This window comes from Epinephelus moara, chromosome 8, assembly GCF_006386435.1.
Source record: "Epinephelus moara isolate mb chromosome 8, YSFRI_EMoa_1.0, whole genome shotgun sequence".
NCBI classification, from domain to species: domain Eukaryota; kingdom Metazoa; phylum Chordata; class Actinopteri; order Perciformes; family Serranidae; genus Epinephelus; species Epinephelus moara.
Window position 1 is genome coordinate 32,130,621 of NC_065513.1, and position 15,141 is coordinate 32,145,761.

General features: G+C 38.6%; 1 protein-coding gene across 1 annotated transcript in view; it reads right to left on the bottom strand.

Annotated features, from left to right (window-relative positions):
- arl15a (ADP-ribosylation factor-like 15a) overlaps window positions 1-4,579 on the bottom strand; it is a 128,691-nt gene extending 124,112 nt beyond the window's left edge. The window contains exon 1 of the mRNA XM_050050098.1: window positions 4,211-4,579. Coding sequence (XP_049906055.1) covers window positions 4,211-4,222 — 12 coding nt within the window. The 5' untranslated portion in view covers window positions 4,223-4,579. The remainder of the gene's footprint in view (window positions 1-4,210) is intronic.
- Window positions 4,580-15,141: the final 10,562 nt, after the last annotated feature.

Below are 15,141 nucleotides of genomic sequence, written 5' to 3' on the forward strand. Positions count from 1 at the left end.
TTAAATGCGGCATACTGTGCTGCTAATATTCTGTGGGACAACACAAACATCCTTTCAACAGCTCATGTAAGCTAGTGGTATCAAGCACTAAAATGCTTTCAGCCTGAGGAGATCTCACATTTCAAGTTATGCTTCTTCGATGAAACTCATAATTTTTTGCTTACTTATGTTGGGAATGCGAATTCTTCACTGCCTAACTGCAGATTAAGGCAGCTTACTGCTTGGCTTGATGCTGCACAAATTTATACTGGAAAAAAATGATGAAGAGTACACACTATAATTTTAACGTTCTAAACTTTCAACACTGTTTAATATTGGAATTGTGTGTGAGGTCTCATGAAAACCTCACATAATCAGGCAACATATATTAATTCTGCCTAAATAAGAACTTGCAAAGAGACACTTACATATTTTTATATAAATACGAATTAAATTTATAGGTAGGTAACAATTTATCACGGATGCATAAAGAGAACTGGAGACAGCATTGAAGACAGGGCCACGTTCATTCCTATGGAGGTTGCTCTATGGGGCATGAAGCTAAAAACATCCAACTGCTGGGCATTTCTTTGTCGCTGTTTGGCCCATAGAGCAAGCGCAATGGAGACTTTCACCGGCCACTTCCAATTTAGCACACGGATAAAAGAATTCAATCATGCAACTCTTATAGACTTTGCAAACATTACGTTATCAGACCGAATGGATCAAAGTCTGACAGGGTTGTAATGCTCAAAAAAATGTATCGACTGATTTACAGACATCTCTTCCACCATGCAAGTCCATGGGAAAAACTCTTTTCGGGCCACCTTGCATCACATGATGGACCACTGTTTGGTCACTACAAAAACTGATCTCACAGCCTGTGGATTTCCTGGGGACCTGCAACTTAAAGATAATGCTGTTTGTTTGTCACGTGATGGAGGTGACTACACAACACCTATGTAAACAAGTATTATCAACTTCCTTGTCACCTCATTGGATTTTAATCACAAGGGTTTAACAATATAAAAATCCAACTATGACCCCTTTGACATCCAATCAGCCAAATCAGGTCACATTAAATAAAGGTTTAATGTGGTTTCAAGCTACAAAGAGCAACTACACAAAAAGGAAATAAGGGTCAAACCAAACAGGTGGCAGCTAGCTTGGGTGAAACTAGCTGTAAACAGGTGTTTGAACCGTCATTGTGCCTGACAAAACTATTAATAGTAGTGACAGCTGAATAACCTGCTGTCTAAAATGTTTTGTTTTTCAGAAATAGGCAAAGAGTACACACACCTATCCACCAAAAAATGTAATTATTAACCAGCTAGCAACGTGCCCATCATGTATACTTTTTCCAAAGAGAGCTGCAATTATAATTCAATTGCTAGGTGTGGCCACAGCAAAATGTGTCTAAGTTATATATCACAAGGAAAAAGCTTTTGCTAGTAGCCTGCATTTCCCATGGCACTTGTGTTATTCATTCATTTGCATGTCTAGAGAATGAAAGATGAATATCAAATGAGTTATTGTTTTTGACATCATTCCAATTTAAATATGTATGTGCCAAGCGTTTAGCAACAAAAATGCATTGAAGTCAATTAAAACCAAATGCTCAATGCAACTGCTGAATTGAAATCAAAAGGCAGTGATATAGTTAGATAAATAAAGAGCCATTCTTAGTTACAAAACTTTCTCATTAAAGTTTTTAAGTAATGCCTCTTTGCTCCTTTTACCTAAATTCCCCTCCTGTTTATTCTTTCTGAACATGAGCCAGATGAGGAGAGGTGTGGGCCGGCCTAGCGGAAGAGGCCCTGTTCACTTATCTGTCACACCCATCATTACCATATGGTCTGAGGTCAGTGCCTGGTGTTTGCTGTCATTGAATCTTTGGCATAATCTTAATTCCACAAAACCCATGCTGGTCGATCTACACCAGACAAAATTGATTCACATTATAAGAGAATTTGCTGCTGCATATCTGGCTTCCTTTAGGGCAGAGCAACAAAAATGACCTGAATATCAGTCCACGCAGGGGTTTAGTCACTCATGTGTAGCAGAAATAAGTATCTCGTAATCTCCTCAAAAAAGGCAAATGTTGTGTAAGATTGAAGAAATGACCTAACGGCTGTGAATTTGCCTCCAGCAAATACTGTGTACAAATAATGCAATATAAAAGCCGTAGTATAAATGTGACCATGCAAGCATAACAGTGAAAAGGCCCCTGTTTACAGAACAAGTGTCTGCTGCAGTAAAACCTGAGGAGAATGTTCTGGTATGTTTTTTAGATATTAACAATAAAGCCAATAATTGCGCTCTCTCTGATGTCACTCGCAACACATTCAGTGTGTCCTGTCTGGTAAAGTCTGCAGCAACTTAGGGTCCAAAAGTCGGCCACACGGTGCACTTGTAATTTGGTAAGGCTGTGTCATGGCAACAGCTAGCACCAAATTCCTCTGTCAGTGCTGTCGTTTTGTGTGGTCTTTTTTAACACTACGCTGACTATGCAGGAGTACAGTCCTTCAGCATGCTCCAGCTCCCCGTTGAAACAGAATCCACCACAAGCCAGATCACTTCTACTGTCATAGCTTGAACCACAGTTATTACCCAGAAATGTGCAATAATTGTGCACTTCCATTCCTGTTTATCCCAAATTCCCTTTTAGCTCTAACCCGATCTAAAACCTGACCTAACAGCATGAACAGCACTTAAGATGAGCAACTTCTATCGAGGATTTTGTGACAAGTTTCTATTGATTTATAGGACAGAGAAAGACATAGTTTTGGCTTCGGTTTTGTGCCAGGTCTCCAGTGTTGCACAGCAGGAGAGGAGGCCCTGCGCCTATCGAGTGCCTGACCTCAGAGGACAGCCAAGCACTTGGCTCCGACAGTCCACAGAGTTACAGCTGTGCTTTCCACAGGAAAAACTGTTTGTCACAGAAAATCTTTAATCCTCAACCAAGTAAGCTGCATATTTTTTTTCCTGGGCAACGTTAGTGGTTGAGGCTTATTGCACTTTGCCATGAGAGAAAGAGGAGAGCTGAGGGTGAAATCAATTTCTATCCTTAGATGTCACGAGTATGCTCCCTTTGACAACAGTCCCTCCTGTGTTTACCTTTGGTACCAACAATTTTCCATTAACATGTCACTGAAGTTACAGAATAACTCGTGTAAACTTTGGATGAGCCACTTTGGTCCCCTTTTATTCCTGGCAAGATTTGTAACTTGGAGGCCGGAAGTCATACCAAGCTGGACATTAATCAGCTTGCATTAACTATAACTGTTGTGGTGCCAGTTGCCGGATAGGACATTGTAATCTTGACTCAAGAAAGATATCAATGAAGCAGAAGTTCAAACTATGAATGAGCCACTTTGCTCTTCTTTTGTTCCTGGCAAGATTTGTAACTCCAGGGCCAGAAGCCACAGACAAGCTGGACATTAATCAGGTTGCATTTACTATAGCTGCTGCGGTGCCAGTTGCCAGACAGGACATTATAATCTTGACTCCAGAGAAAGATCTCAATGAAGCAGAAGTTCAAAGTTCCTTTTAGGTCTCACATCTTGGGAGGCCCACTATAAACAAACTGATAACACTGGGTGGGCAAGTTCCTCTGCATTTCACACTGTCCCCCTTGTGAGATGACAGCACAGTGTCTGCTTTATAAATTCCCAGGGCAAGCCTTCAGTTGCAGCTTCCTCTCTATTGTTGCACTTTTTCAGCTGCACCCATCCCACCCATAACAATGTGGGCAAAGGCCCTGAAACCATAATCTCCCAGCCGGGCTGGAGCTGACACAGTGGCTTGGACTGCAATAATTATTTTGGTTGCAGAAATATGCAGGGTACTAATATCTCAAACCAGTGAAGACTGTGTCTCACTTTAGCCTCCAACACACAATGCAGCTTTGTCCTCAGCAGACTGAGTGTTACAGACACAAACAAGTCAGCTAAGAGGACTTTAAGGGTGTAGCTAGTTATCGTGTTTCACATGTAAACAGATGAGAGTCTGGGTCAACCTGTTAGACATTATTCACACAACACTGAAAGGCAAAAGCTACAGGCTAGACCTGACAGCACAAAACAGTAACAGGTACATGTAATAGTTGAGGGACACACACCTGGGAGTCTCCACTGTCTGATTAGGGGGCTCAACTGGCAAGAAACCAAACGGTAGTGTCAGTGTTTGACTGAAATACACCACACCACAGCATTCTGATTCATTTACTCACCAGATAATCCATGTACTATCGCTGACCAGTCACAGCAGCACGAACTGGATTTGTAGTAATCCCGTTTTTGCCTCAATGAGTCCAAAATGTAATGGGTTTGACCACACGTCGCTTTGTATTCCCCGCCTTTCGACAGCCACAGCAAAATAAAAACCAGCCTTTGGTGGCTTTAAAAGCAACGATTCTCGCCGTCTTCGCTGCTGCTGAGACAACTTCCGGCACGGAGGCGGTTGGGTTTGCTCGCGACGCCGAGGGCTGCGGGGTTTGGGTGCTTTTTCTGGCCAAATAGCCCCTCGTCCGCCGGCTGACTTCCAGTTTTATCACACAATATCAGTTGAGTGTTTGGTTGAGGAAACTAGCGAAGCCTACAAAGCGACGTCACGCACGTCGTCTGCGCACGTAGCGTGGTCACGTGACCAAACACATGGTGGCTATTTTCATTTTGAGGAGGAATCGCTGATAAAACGGTCTTTGTCGACATAAAGTTTTCTGCCTTTTAAGTAGGTATTCCCAAACAACACACACATACACTTTTATTTATACTTTAGAAGTAGTTCATGGGTCTAATGTAGTCATTATGAGTATGACTATTTATAGTAATAACCGTAATCTCTGACATTTTGCCCAATAGAGGAGAGGACTTTGTCACTTCCCCTTGAAAGTGTTGTAACACCAATGTGCAGATCTACAGGGATGAATCATAAACATTGCAGGGCTGTGGCTCTGTAATTTCCCAAAGTGGAAGGCAGACTTTCCAGTAAACTGGCAGCATCTGTTATATTTATATAGGCCCATATTTTCTCAATGTAGACGTTTATTAACATGTATAACTTTAGCACCAATAGCTCATATGTGTAGGCCTAATATATTCTATAGTAATGATCTATATTTGTAGAGTACTTTTCACAGATACAATTAAATTCAAAGTGCTTTACATCAAGTTGTATAAAACAACTTGGTGGGTCTAGATCCAAAAGTGGGTCACAGGTCCATTCTGAATGAACCGCAAGTGACTCCCAAATGTGTCAAGTTTGTAAAAAGACACTTTATTTTTTTGTACAGCATTTCCAGCATGGTGCTTTTATTTTTGAAGTGCCATTTCTTGCTGTAGATTGAGTGACTAATAGATAGCTACTGGACAGACCCAGCAAACTAGCTCGACGATATGGCCAAATGCAAGTATAACCCTTAATGTATTACACTATGTGGACCTTGAACTAGTGACCAAGGAGAAATCTGGACCCCGGGGTTGGACGAGTTGGGAACCACTGGTAAAACATTTAGGGCGCATTCACACCAGGATAGTCCAGGGGACTTGGTTCAATTGAGTAGGGAATGCAGAAAAATTTCACACCTTAATTTGGTTCGGTTCACTTTCACACTGCACTTTTTAAAGCGGACAAAACCACCTGGATAACGTCACGCAGTTACAACAGCTGCTCATTTGGGGGCAGTATTGCCCGAAACCACCACTGGCCAGTAAGAAAAAAAGCATGAGGATGAAGAAAACCCGGTTCATCGATTGGCCAGGACCGAAAACGGAAATTCATCCCCTTCAGCCGGCTTGGTCACCACAAAAACACCGAACACCAAAATGCACTGCGCTCTACATCACTTCCTCTCTTTGGTTAACTTCCTCTCTTTGGTTCGCTGGATAGTCAGTTTGCATTTCCGACTGTAAGTGAACTGCACCAGGGTTCACTCGCAAGTGAACCAAGACCCACAGTTTTCAAGTAGACCAGGGTTCGCTCGTTTGGTCTGCACCAGAGTTTGAATGAACCAAATGAACCAAACCATCCGTGGAAGCAGACAAGGGTTTGTTTAAAGCGGACCAAATAGCACCAGTGTGAATTTGCCTTAGACAAACAAGTTAAAAGGCAGCAAGCACAAATGTTAAAGGTACAGTGTTTAGGAATAAGTGGCATCTACTGGTGAGGTTGCAGGACTGAAACTTCTCCCGTGTGCCAAGCGCGTAGCTAACACAAAAATCCAAATGGCAATGGCAATTTGTCCATTCTGGGCCATTGTAGAACAACATGGCATACTCTGTGGGAGAGCCCCTGCTGTGTATTCAACAATTCTTATTTTCATATGATTATAAACTAATGAAAACATAGTCATGAGTTTTATATAACCTACCATTTCTGCCAGTAGATGCCTCTAAATCCTACAAACTAGACTTTTAAAATGTGATTAAACAGGGTAGAACAAAACCCTGTTGCTCCAGCCTGCACAGAGGGAGCCCTTCTGTGCAGAGTTTGCATGTTCTCCCCGTGTCAGCGCAGGTTTTCTCCGGGTACTCTGGCTTCCTCCCACAGTCCAAAGACATGCAGGTTAACTGGTGACTCTAAATTAGCCGTAGGTGTAAATGTGAATGGTTGTCTGTCTCTATGTATCAGTCCTGTGATAGTCTGGCGACCTGTCCAGAGTGTACCCTGCCTCTTGTCCAGTGTCCGCTGGGATTGGGTCCAGCCCCCCGTGACCCGTAACAGGATAAGCAGTTATGGAAAATAAAAGAAAATGAATGAAAGGTAGGACACAATCATTTAAAAAATCTAATTAAAAAAATAAACTTTCAGTAACATTAAATAAAGGAAGGCTGTTTAAAAGTAACACCAAAAAAGCTGTCATAAAGTTGTTCCCTAAAATTATTTGCATAAGTCATTACAAAATAATGTCATCATCTTACCAGAAATAATTTGTAATACTTTGATGTCCAGTTATCCCAAAATGTATTTCACCACTAGATGGCTCTGTATTGAACCATTTTGAACAAGTAAACCAAACACCAAACTAAAGACTTTGATGTTGCGACTGTACATTCATGCAGTTGCAGTTTTCCCACAGTATCATCAAGCTTGAAGCAGCATAAAATACAGAAGCCTCTGGCGCAACACATTACACAATACATAATGAATGAAAAGGGATGACACAGTAAGTGAAACCAAAGTTCAAAGTCATAGACTGGTTCCTCTGAAGCACGTAGACCTGACACACAGACAGAAAGCAGTGGATAAAGGGAAGGATGTGAGTTTGTCAGATGAATAAAAAACCTTGTGATGTGTAAATAAATGTGTAAGTGAAGGTGTCAAAGCAGCACTTGCGTCATCTTACATTTGATGCTTGTGTATTTCCAAGTGTTGTGCTGTTTTTTCTTTCAAAAGAACCACATGAAAGCAATCTAACTTCAACTGAAGAGGTATGACAGTTTTACTAACTCTATGGCACCCTTCAAGCCAATGGCAATCTGATTTGCATTACTCACATTAACAGTCTGCACTGAAACCCCTCCTTGGAGTTGGAAAGCAATCACACAAGATAGGAGCAAATTAACAGGATAAAAATTAGCCTGAATTATCTATTGGGAAGCAAACACGGAGCCCTGACAAAGCAATTATGTTATATCATCCTGATTAGAGGAGCAGTATAAATCACACGTCTGCTAATGTGATGCAAGCTGCATACTGAAGTAATTCCTCTTCCCTGGAGACCACACTCCTCTTCAATATTTCATGAGCTGTGCTATAAAGGAAATCTCCCCGAACATAGTCAAGTGGAAGGTGAACTGGATGCCCTCTGCACAGGTAAGGAGGGTGTTGACACAAGATACAGTGACTTCTACTTTAAGATGCCCAACATTCAAGCATGTGGAAATTGAATATAGTGCTGTTGTCTTCTTTGAGCTCTCTGTGAAAAGTGAGAGCAGAGACCTCTGGTGGCCTCTAGTAAACTGCTGTGGTGGTTGAGTAAAGCAGTGGTTTGCATTACATTCAATTAGAAGAGACATTTTCTTTTCCCATTCACACACATCACAAGCTATTTGGAATTCATTGTCAAGGACTGCTTCAGGACACTCTGACAAATGAGCAGAAGGAGCCAGAAACCTAATATTAATGACCAATCTGCTGTACCACCTGCGCTACAGGTGCACCCATGATTTACATGACAATAAGGACATACATTGGCATATCATAGAATATCATTCCATTACATTTAATGCAATGTCAGTGCTAATTTCAGGTAAAAAATGTGACAGCAATAAGGTCAGAAGCTTAAACACTTGCAGCTTAAAGCTTAAAAACATTATATTATATTAAATTAAATTAAATTATATTATATTAAATCAAATTAAATTAAATTAAATTAAATTAATTAAATTGAATTAGATTAGATTTAATTTAATTAAATTAGATTAGATTAGATTAGATTAGATTAAATTAAATTAAATTAAATTAAATTAAATTATATTATTATTTTCCAAACACCAGTAAAAAATAAATAAAATAGAATAAATTGGGGCATCAGTGACTTAGTGGATAGAGCAGGCGCCCCATGTACAAGGCCGCAGCGGCCCCGCTTCGACTCCAACCTGTGGCCCTTTGCTGCATGTCATTACCCCTCTCTCTCCCCCTTCACACTCAACTGTCCTATCTATAAAGGCAAAAATGCCCCCAAAAAAATCTAAAAAAATAAATAAATAAAATAAAATGTATTAGTGGATTTCTAACCTAAATGCACTCATAGAACATTGGAGAAGAAAATGAATATTTTATTATGTGTTATTTTTTTCTGTCCAATCCAATGGGGATAATTTGAATGCAGAAACCACCTAATAGTAAAAATGACATTTTTTTCAACACAAAAAAAACCTTGAGGTTATTTATTTCTCATGGTTAACTCATATGAATGAATAAATCAATCAATCAGGCAAACTTTGTATTATTTGTATAGCACTTTTCATACATAGCGATGTAACACAAAGCAAAAAAGCATTAAGCATTGGAACTCATTAAAAATAGTAAACGCCATCATAACTATTAAAAATCTGTGATGAGGAAACACCAGAGGTAAAATTAACATTTAAAAATAAATTTTAAAAGAAATAAATGAAGAATAGAAACAAAATAAAATAAAGAGCTAATAAAAAAAAGTAAAATATTCAGAATATAGAAAAGGAAAGAGTACTATAGAATAAAACCGGATATATTAAGAGTAAAAAATAAAGTGATGCTTATACTTTGTATTTATATATTGTATTGTATTGTCATCACTATATCCTCAATTTCTTATGTATCTCCAGAAAACAATATGTTGAAACTCATTCTTCTCCTTCAAGGTGGCCACATGTTGGTGTCATGCCCTTTATGCAGCAAGAAATGAGACATATAGTGGTGGCAGAAAGACCAGAACACCCCTAAAGACAATAATTACTGTCATTACTGCTCAAAATATCTTAATGAAAGTAATAACATTTATGAAGTATCTCCAGAAAACAATATGTTGAATATCTCCTGAGATTATTATTCTGTGTATTTATTTAATAGGATGCATTAAAAGCTGATTGTATCATTAGAAAATCAAATTAGAACAGTATTTCCCTTTTCATTAAACAGTGACATCCAGATCCCTCATCCATTCGAATTGACGGATATTTTTGAAATATAAATCTTTCATGTGATATTTTGACAGGTATAAATGATATAATATCTCATGCTTATTTTAAACCCTGTTTAAACACAAATTATGTACTTTAACAATATGATAAATAGACTGAATCATGCTTTGTTCTTCTACCACAGGCTCCCACCTTGCCTCACAGTCGACCATGCTTTTAAAAAAGGGGCGTGGCTCTACTGCTGTCCACTTTAGATGATGTAGAAAAGTGTAATTGGCTTAGATATCACATAAGTCTGTGCATTTGGGTGAAGTCATTCATTTCAATTCAATTTTATTTATAAAGCCCAATATCACAGATCATAATTCGCCTCATAGGCCTCAACAGCATACAAAATCCCTCTGTCCTTGGACCCTCACATCAGATGACAGAAAACACAGATATAGACAACCTGGAAAAGTTATGTCCATTGGAGTGGACGAGGGATCTAAACAGGCTAATGTAAAGAATTCATAAGCCTGCTCTCTGGAAAACAAAATCCAAAACAGCCACAAGGGGGCAGTATCTACCAGAGTAAAAGGGCATATCACGGCCTTGTGTTACCCAGCATACATCTTTCCCACAGGGAATGTTCTTCATATAGCAGGATGTCAGCAAATAAAAATGAGTCATAATATAAAGGAACAAACTCATGCCATGTAACAGTTGGATTTTATTAGCCTATATTAAAGAAAACAACTTTCAGATGAGGTTTTGTTTCAGTGTGGTGTAAGAGCCCATGAAATACATATGGTTTATGGGACATTAAACTCTCTAACTCTCAATTTCAAGCGATGGCTATGAGTTAGTCAGCGGCTCCATCAGGCAGATTTCACTGCAGCTTTTATAGACATCCAGCCCTGAAGCTGTAGAAGTAAGCTGCGTCCTTACTGCACCATTAGACCATTAAAATGAATGCCTAAACTATTACATCTAAATGCTACAATTATCTTTATGAGTATAAAAATATACTTTTATTACCTTTGAAGGATCCTGGCCAATGTCAGAGTCACCTTCAGTCTGCAGTTTGTTTTTGAAGCTGGGCATTTGATTGGTCTCACAGATTAGTTGATGGATCAGACCCCTATCTATTTTTTTGAAGATATTCACTCATTCATTCATTCTTTTTCCGGAACTGTTTATCCTGTTGGGGGTCACAGGGTGCTGGAGCCTATCCCAGCTGACACTGGGCGAGAGGCGTGGTACACCCTGGGCAGGTCACCAGACTATCACAGGGCTGACACATAGAGACAGACATTCACACTCATATTCACACCTGTGAGAGGAAGTCAGAGTACCCAGAGAAACCCCACGCTGACACAGGAAGAACATGCAAACTCTGCACAGAGGGACTCCCCCACCCAGAGGTTCGAACCCCCCCGCCCCAGTTTCATACCAGGAACCCTCTTGCTGTGAGGCAACAATGCTTACCACCGCAGCACTGTGCCGCCCCTGCTGGAAAATGTTTTTTTAAATATTTAGATGTCCAGGAGACATGAAAGAGTAGGTCATCCTTTAATAACAAGGGAGGAAGAAGAAGAAGAAGAAGTTATACATGTCATATACACACAGGCCTGAAATACACACACATGTACAAACAGGACCTACACATGAAGGGACATCAGAGCGATAGGGCTGCCTTTGACAGGTGCTCCCATGCAGTTAGGGGTTCAGTGCCTTGCTCAAGGGCATCTCGGCAGTGTCCAGGAGGCGAGCTGGCACCCCTGCTATGAGTCCACACCCCATACTTTTTCCGTATGGGGACTTGAACAATCGACCCTCCAGTTGCCATGCAAAGTCCCTATGGACTGAGCTACTGCTGCCCTGTTTGTGGTACGATTCCTGGCTCCTTCGAATGTCAGTGCCCTTGAGCAAGACACTGAAACCCAAGCCGCTCCCAGTGGTCATGGCAGCTCAGCCGCCATCAGTGTATGAATGAAGTGAATGAGAGGCAAACTGTAAAGTGCTTCTGATAAGGTAGAAAGGCTCTATGTAAACGCAGTCCATATTGTGTTGATGTTTCCTGTCCTCTAGTGGGACAATAAAGATCTCAAATGAACTGCCTTCTTATTAAATAATAATTATTTACTGGGTATAAAAAACTCACATCCATCACACATAAGCAAGGACTATTGATTGTGTGTCATCCATAGCTGCACATATTTCTTTGGCAGCTTTGTTAAGTCAGGATGAGGAGACTGAGAGACTAAAACAGAATAAAAATAATAAGCCATTAATTTCGAGGACAGAATAACTGCCTGCTTAAATGATCAATAGATGTTTTGGTGTACTTTTAGAGATTTATACATCATTGATTACATAACGTACTGAAATAGAGACATACAGTAAGTGAGTGCCTTTCAGCCTTGAGCTAATGATGAGTGTTGAACAAGTCAGCATGATGCTAGTGTTTTTTAGATGACATTCCTTTCAGGTGATGGAAGATGACAAAGGATGGCGAAATCCCAAGATCACCTGGCATCCAACCTTCCATCTACATCAGTTCTTATCTATAATGGCTACACCAGATGGGGCCTCTGGTTTCATGACTGTGAAGAGCATATTGGCCTCAACATTATAATACTGTAAAATTCCACAGTGCTTGATTTAAAGCTCACCTTTTGTTTCCTAAAGTCAGTGAAGTAAACTGCACAGTTTGTGATTAATACTATGTGGCATCTAGGTAAACAAGCACACCAAAGCTGACTCATTTTCCATAAACATTTTAGCCATGACAGTGGGCATGGATCACTGGCGCCAAACAAAGCCGTAGCCACAACTGAGGACAGGTGGGGTCGTGTCTTCTGAATCTTTTCTGGTAATTTGGGGGGTTTAGCAGCCCAATGGGCTCTTACATTATACAGTTAAAATCTTAGACATTGTTGGGTTTATAGTACAATTCCGTCAAAATAAATTAAACTGAATTTCATTAAAGTATGTTCAGGTGCAGCTACAATCAAGGACACAGAGGTCATGTCCTCAGTATTTTGGGAAATGTTTAGCAACATGTCACTGTGTGCACCATACAGACCTTGAAAAGACTTCTTCCTCTCGCATGTAAAGACATTGTGAGTTTTTATTCACACACTAAAATGTTTTACAAAGACTGGGGATCTTTCAGGGTCACCGTTTGCAAGACTATACTACATTCCTTTTGGACAACATTAAGACAACAAGATGAAAGAGAACATGACAACAGAAAACCTCTTTGATGTAGCTGAATGAAAGTCATCACAGATGCAGATGTTATAAATGATAAACAAAATAAAATGAATAGTTTGTTGTATACTTAAGCATTAATACTCTTTAAGGGTCTGCTTTCTGCTTCCATGCATGTGATTTTTTTTTGTATCTTTCACAATACAAAAAAAATGATAGAAAAGAAACTTTCCACTAGTCAATCATTATTCTAAATAAACCAAAGAAAGAAAGATAAGAAAAGATATACCTTTATTGATCACACAATTGAGAAATTCCAGTGTTACAGCAAAGTGTGAAGTACTCGTATATTTAACTTAAGCAAAAGTAGCAATATCATATTTTTAAACCCTTTGTATGTAAAAGTCTTGCCTTCAAAGTTTTACTTGTGCAATAGTTTGCAAGTAACATCAGTGAATTCTGCTTAATGGATGAAAAGTAAATTTATGCAGGAGAATAACCCTTTCACTGGCAGATTATTATGTTATTGCACTGATTACTGTTTGATGCATCAGCATGTAAGCAGCATTTTGATGATGGTGGTAGAGGTGGAGCTGATTATGATGACGTTATTAAGGGCTGGGCAGTTTAACCTATAACAGTGCTTTGTTCTTTATAGGCTCATCATGTTTTTTTTTATTTTAATCTGAAAAGTAATTAGAAATTATGAGGGTTAGACGAATGAAGTGGAGCAAAGAGAATAATATTTTACATTTTATATTTTGCCTCTGAAATGTAGTGAGGGATGATAGTAGCATAAAATGGAAATTAAATGACAAGTCTTTTTTTTTTTTTTTTTTTGACATTGTGAGTACAATGTCACCACTGGCAAAATAATCAACAACTTCTTATCTAGTAGTAGAATGTAGTTAAGTACATTTACTCAAGTACTGTACAAAGTACAATGTTGAGGTACTTTAGGTACTTTGTTGGGGCAAACACACTTTTTACTCCATTGATAGCTTTAGTTAGTTACTTTGCTGCTTTAGATTATTAATGGAAAATATTAATCAACAAATAAATCAGGTTAATTAAGCTGTACATAAAGTGATTAAAAATTAGCCCCACCCAGCTGCNAAAAAAAAAAAAAAAAAAAAAACTTCTTATCCAGTAGTAGAATGTAGTTAAGTACATTTACTCAAGTACTGTACAAAGTACAATGTTGAGGTACTTTAGGTACTTTGTTGGGGCAAACACACTTTTTACTCCATTGATAGCTTTAGTTAGTTACTTTGCTGCTTTAGATTATTAATGGAAAATATTAATCAACAAATAAATCAGGTTAATTAAGCTGTACATAAAGTGATTAAAAATTAGCCCCACCCAGCTGCAACACTAAAATAATGAACACATCAATGCATCACTTTATTACAATACAATTAGGTGTTATACTAAAATGGGACATTCTGCACGGTGAGTACTTTTACTTTTGGCACTTAGAGTATATTTTGATGCTCATACTTATGTTCTTTTACTTAGGTAACATTTTGAATGCAGGACTCATAACAGTATGGAATTTGGTGTAAAGTACCAAAGTACATTTACTCAAGTACTGCACTTAAGTACAATTTTGAGGTACTTTACCTGAATATTTGGTACATTTTCTGACACTGCATAGCCTGTTTCTACTCCACTACATTTCAGTGGTAAGTGTTTGTGCTTTTTTTTTGTTTTTAGGTCAATATTCTACATGTCAAACACATGATCAGTTTTAAAAATATCATGCATTCTTATATTATTAAACTACTTAACAGTATATTAGTAGATATAATTAGCTCAACCTGCAGCTTACATAAATCCATCAGTGAAATATCTAATATACAGATAGAATATAGCCTATACAACATTATGAGTGGGGTCATTTTGCATTGTAAGTATTTTTACCTGTGAAATTAAATACATTTTGAGGCTGATACTTTTGTACTTTGACTTAAGTAAAATTCTGAATGCATGACTTTTACTCATAGCAAAGTAGAGTAGAGAGTTTGGTGGAAAGTAACTAAGTATATTTACTCAAATACTGAACTTTAATACAATTTTGAGGTACTTTGCCTGAGTATTTGGTACATGTTCTCATACTTAATAGGCTGTTTCTTCTCCACTACATCTCAAAGGTAAATATTGTACTTTTTACTCCACTATAGTTTGTCTGACAAGTTTTTTAAGTCAAGATTTTACATGTAAAACACTATCAATTTGAAAAATATGATGCATTCTTATAAATACACTGCCTAACAGTATATTAAGTAGATGTAATCAGCTCTACCTGCAGCTTTCATAAATGCATCAGTGAAAACAT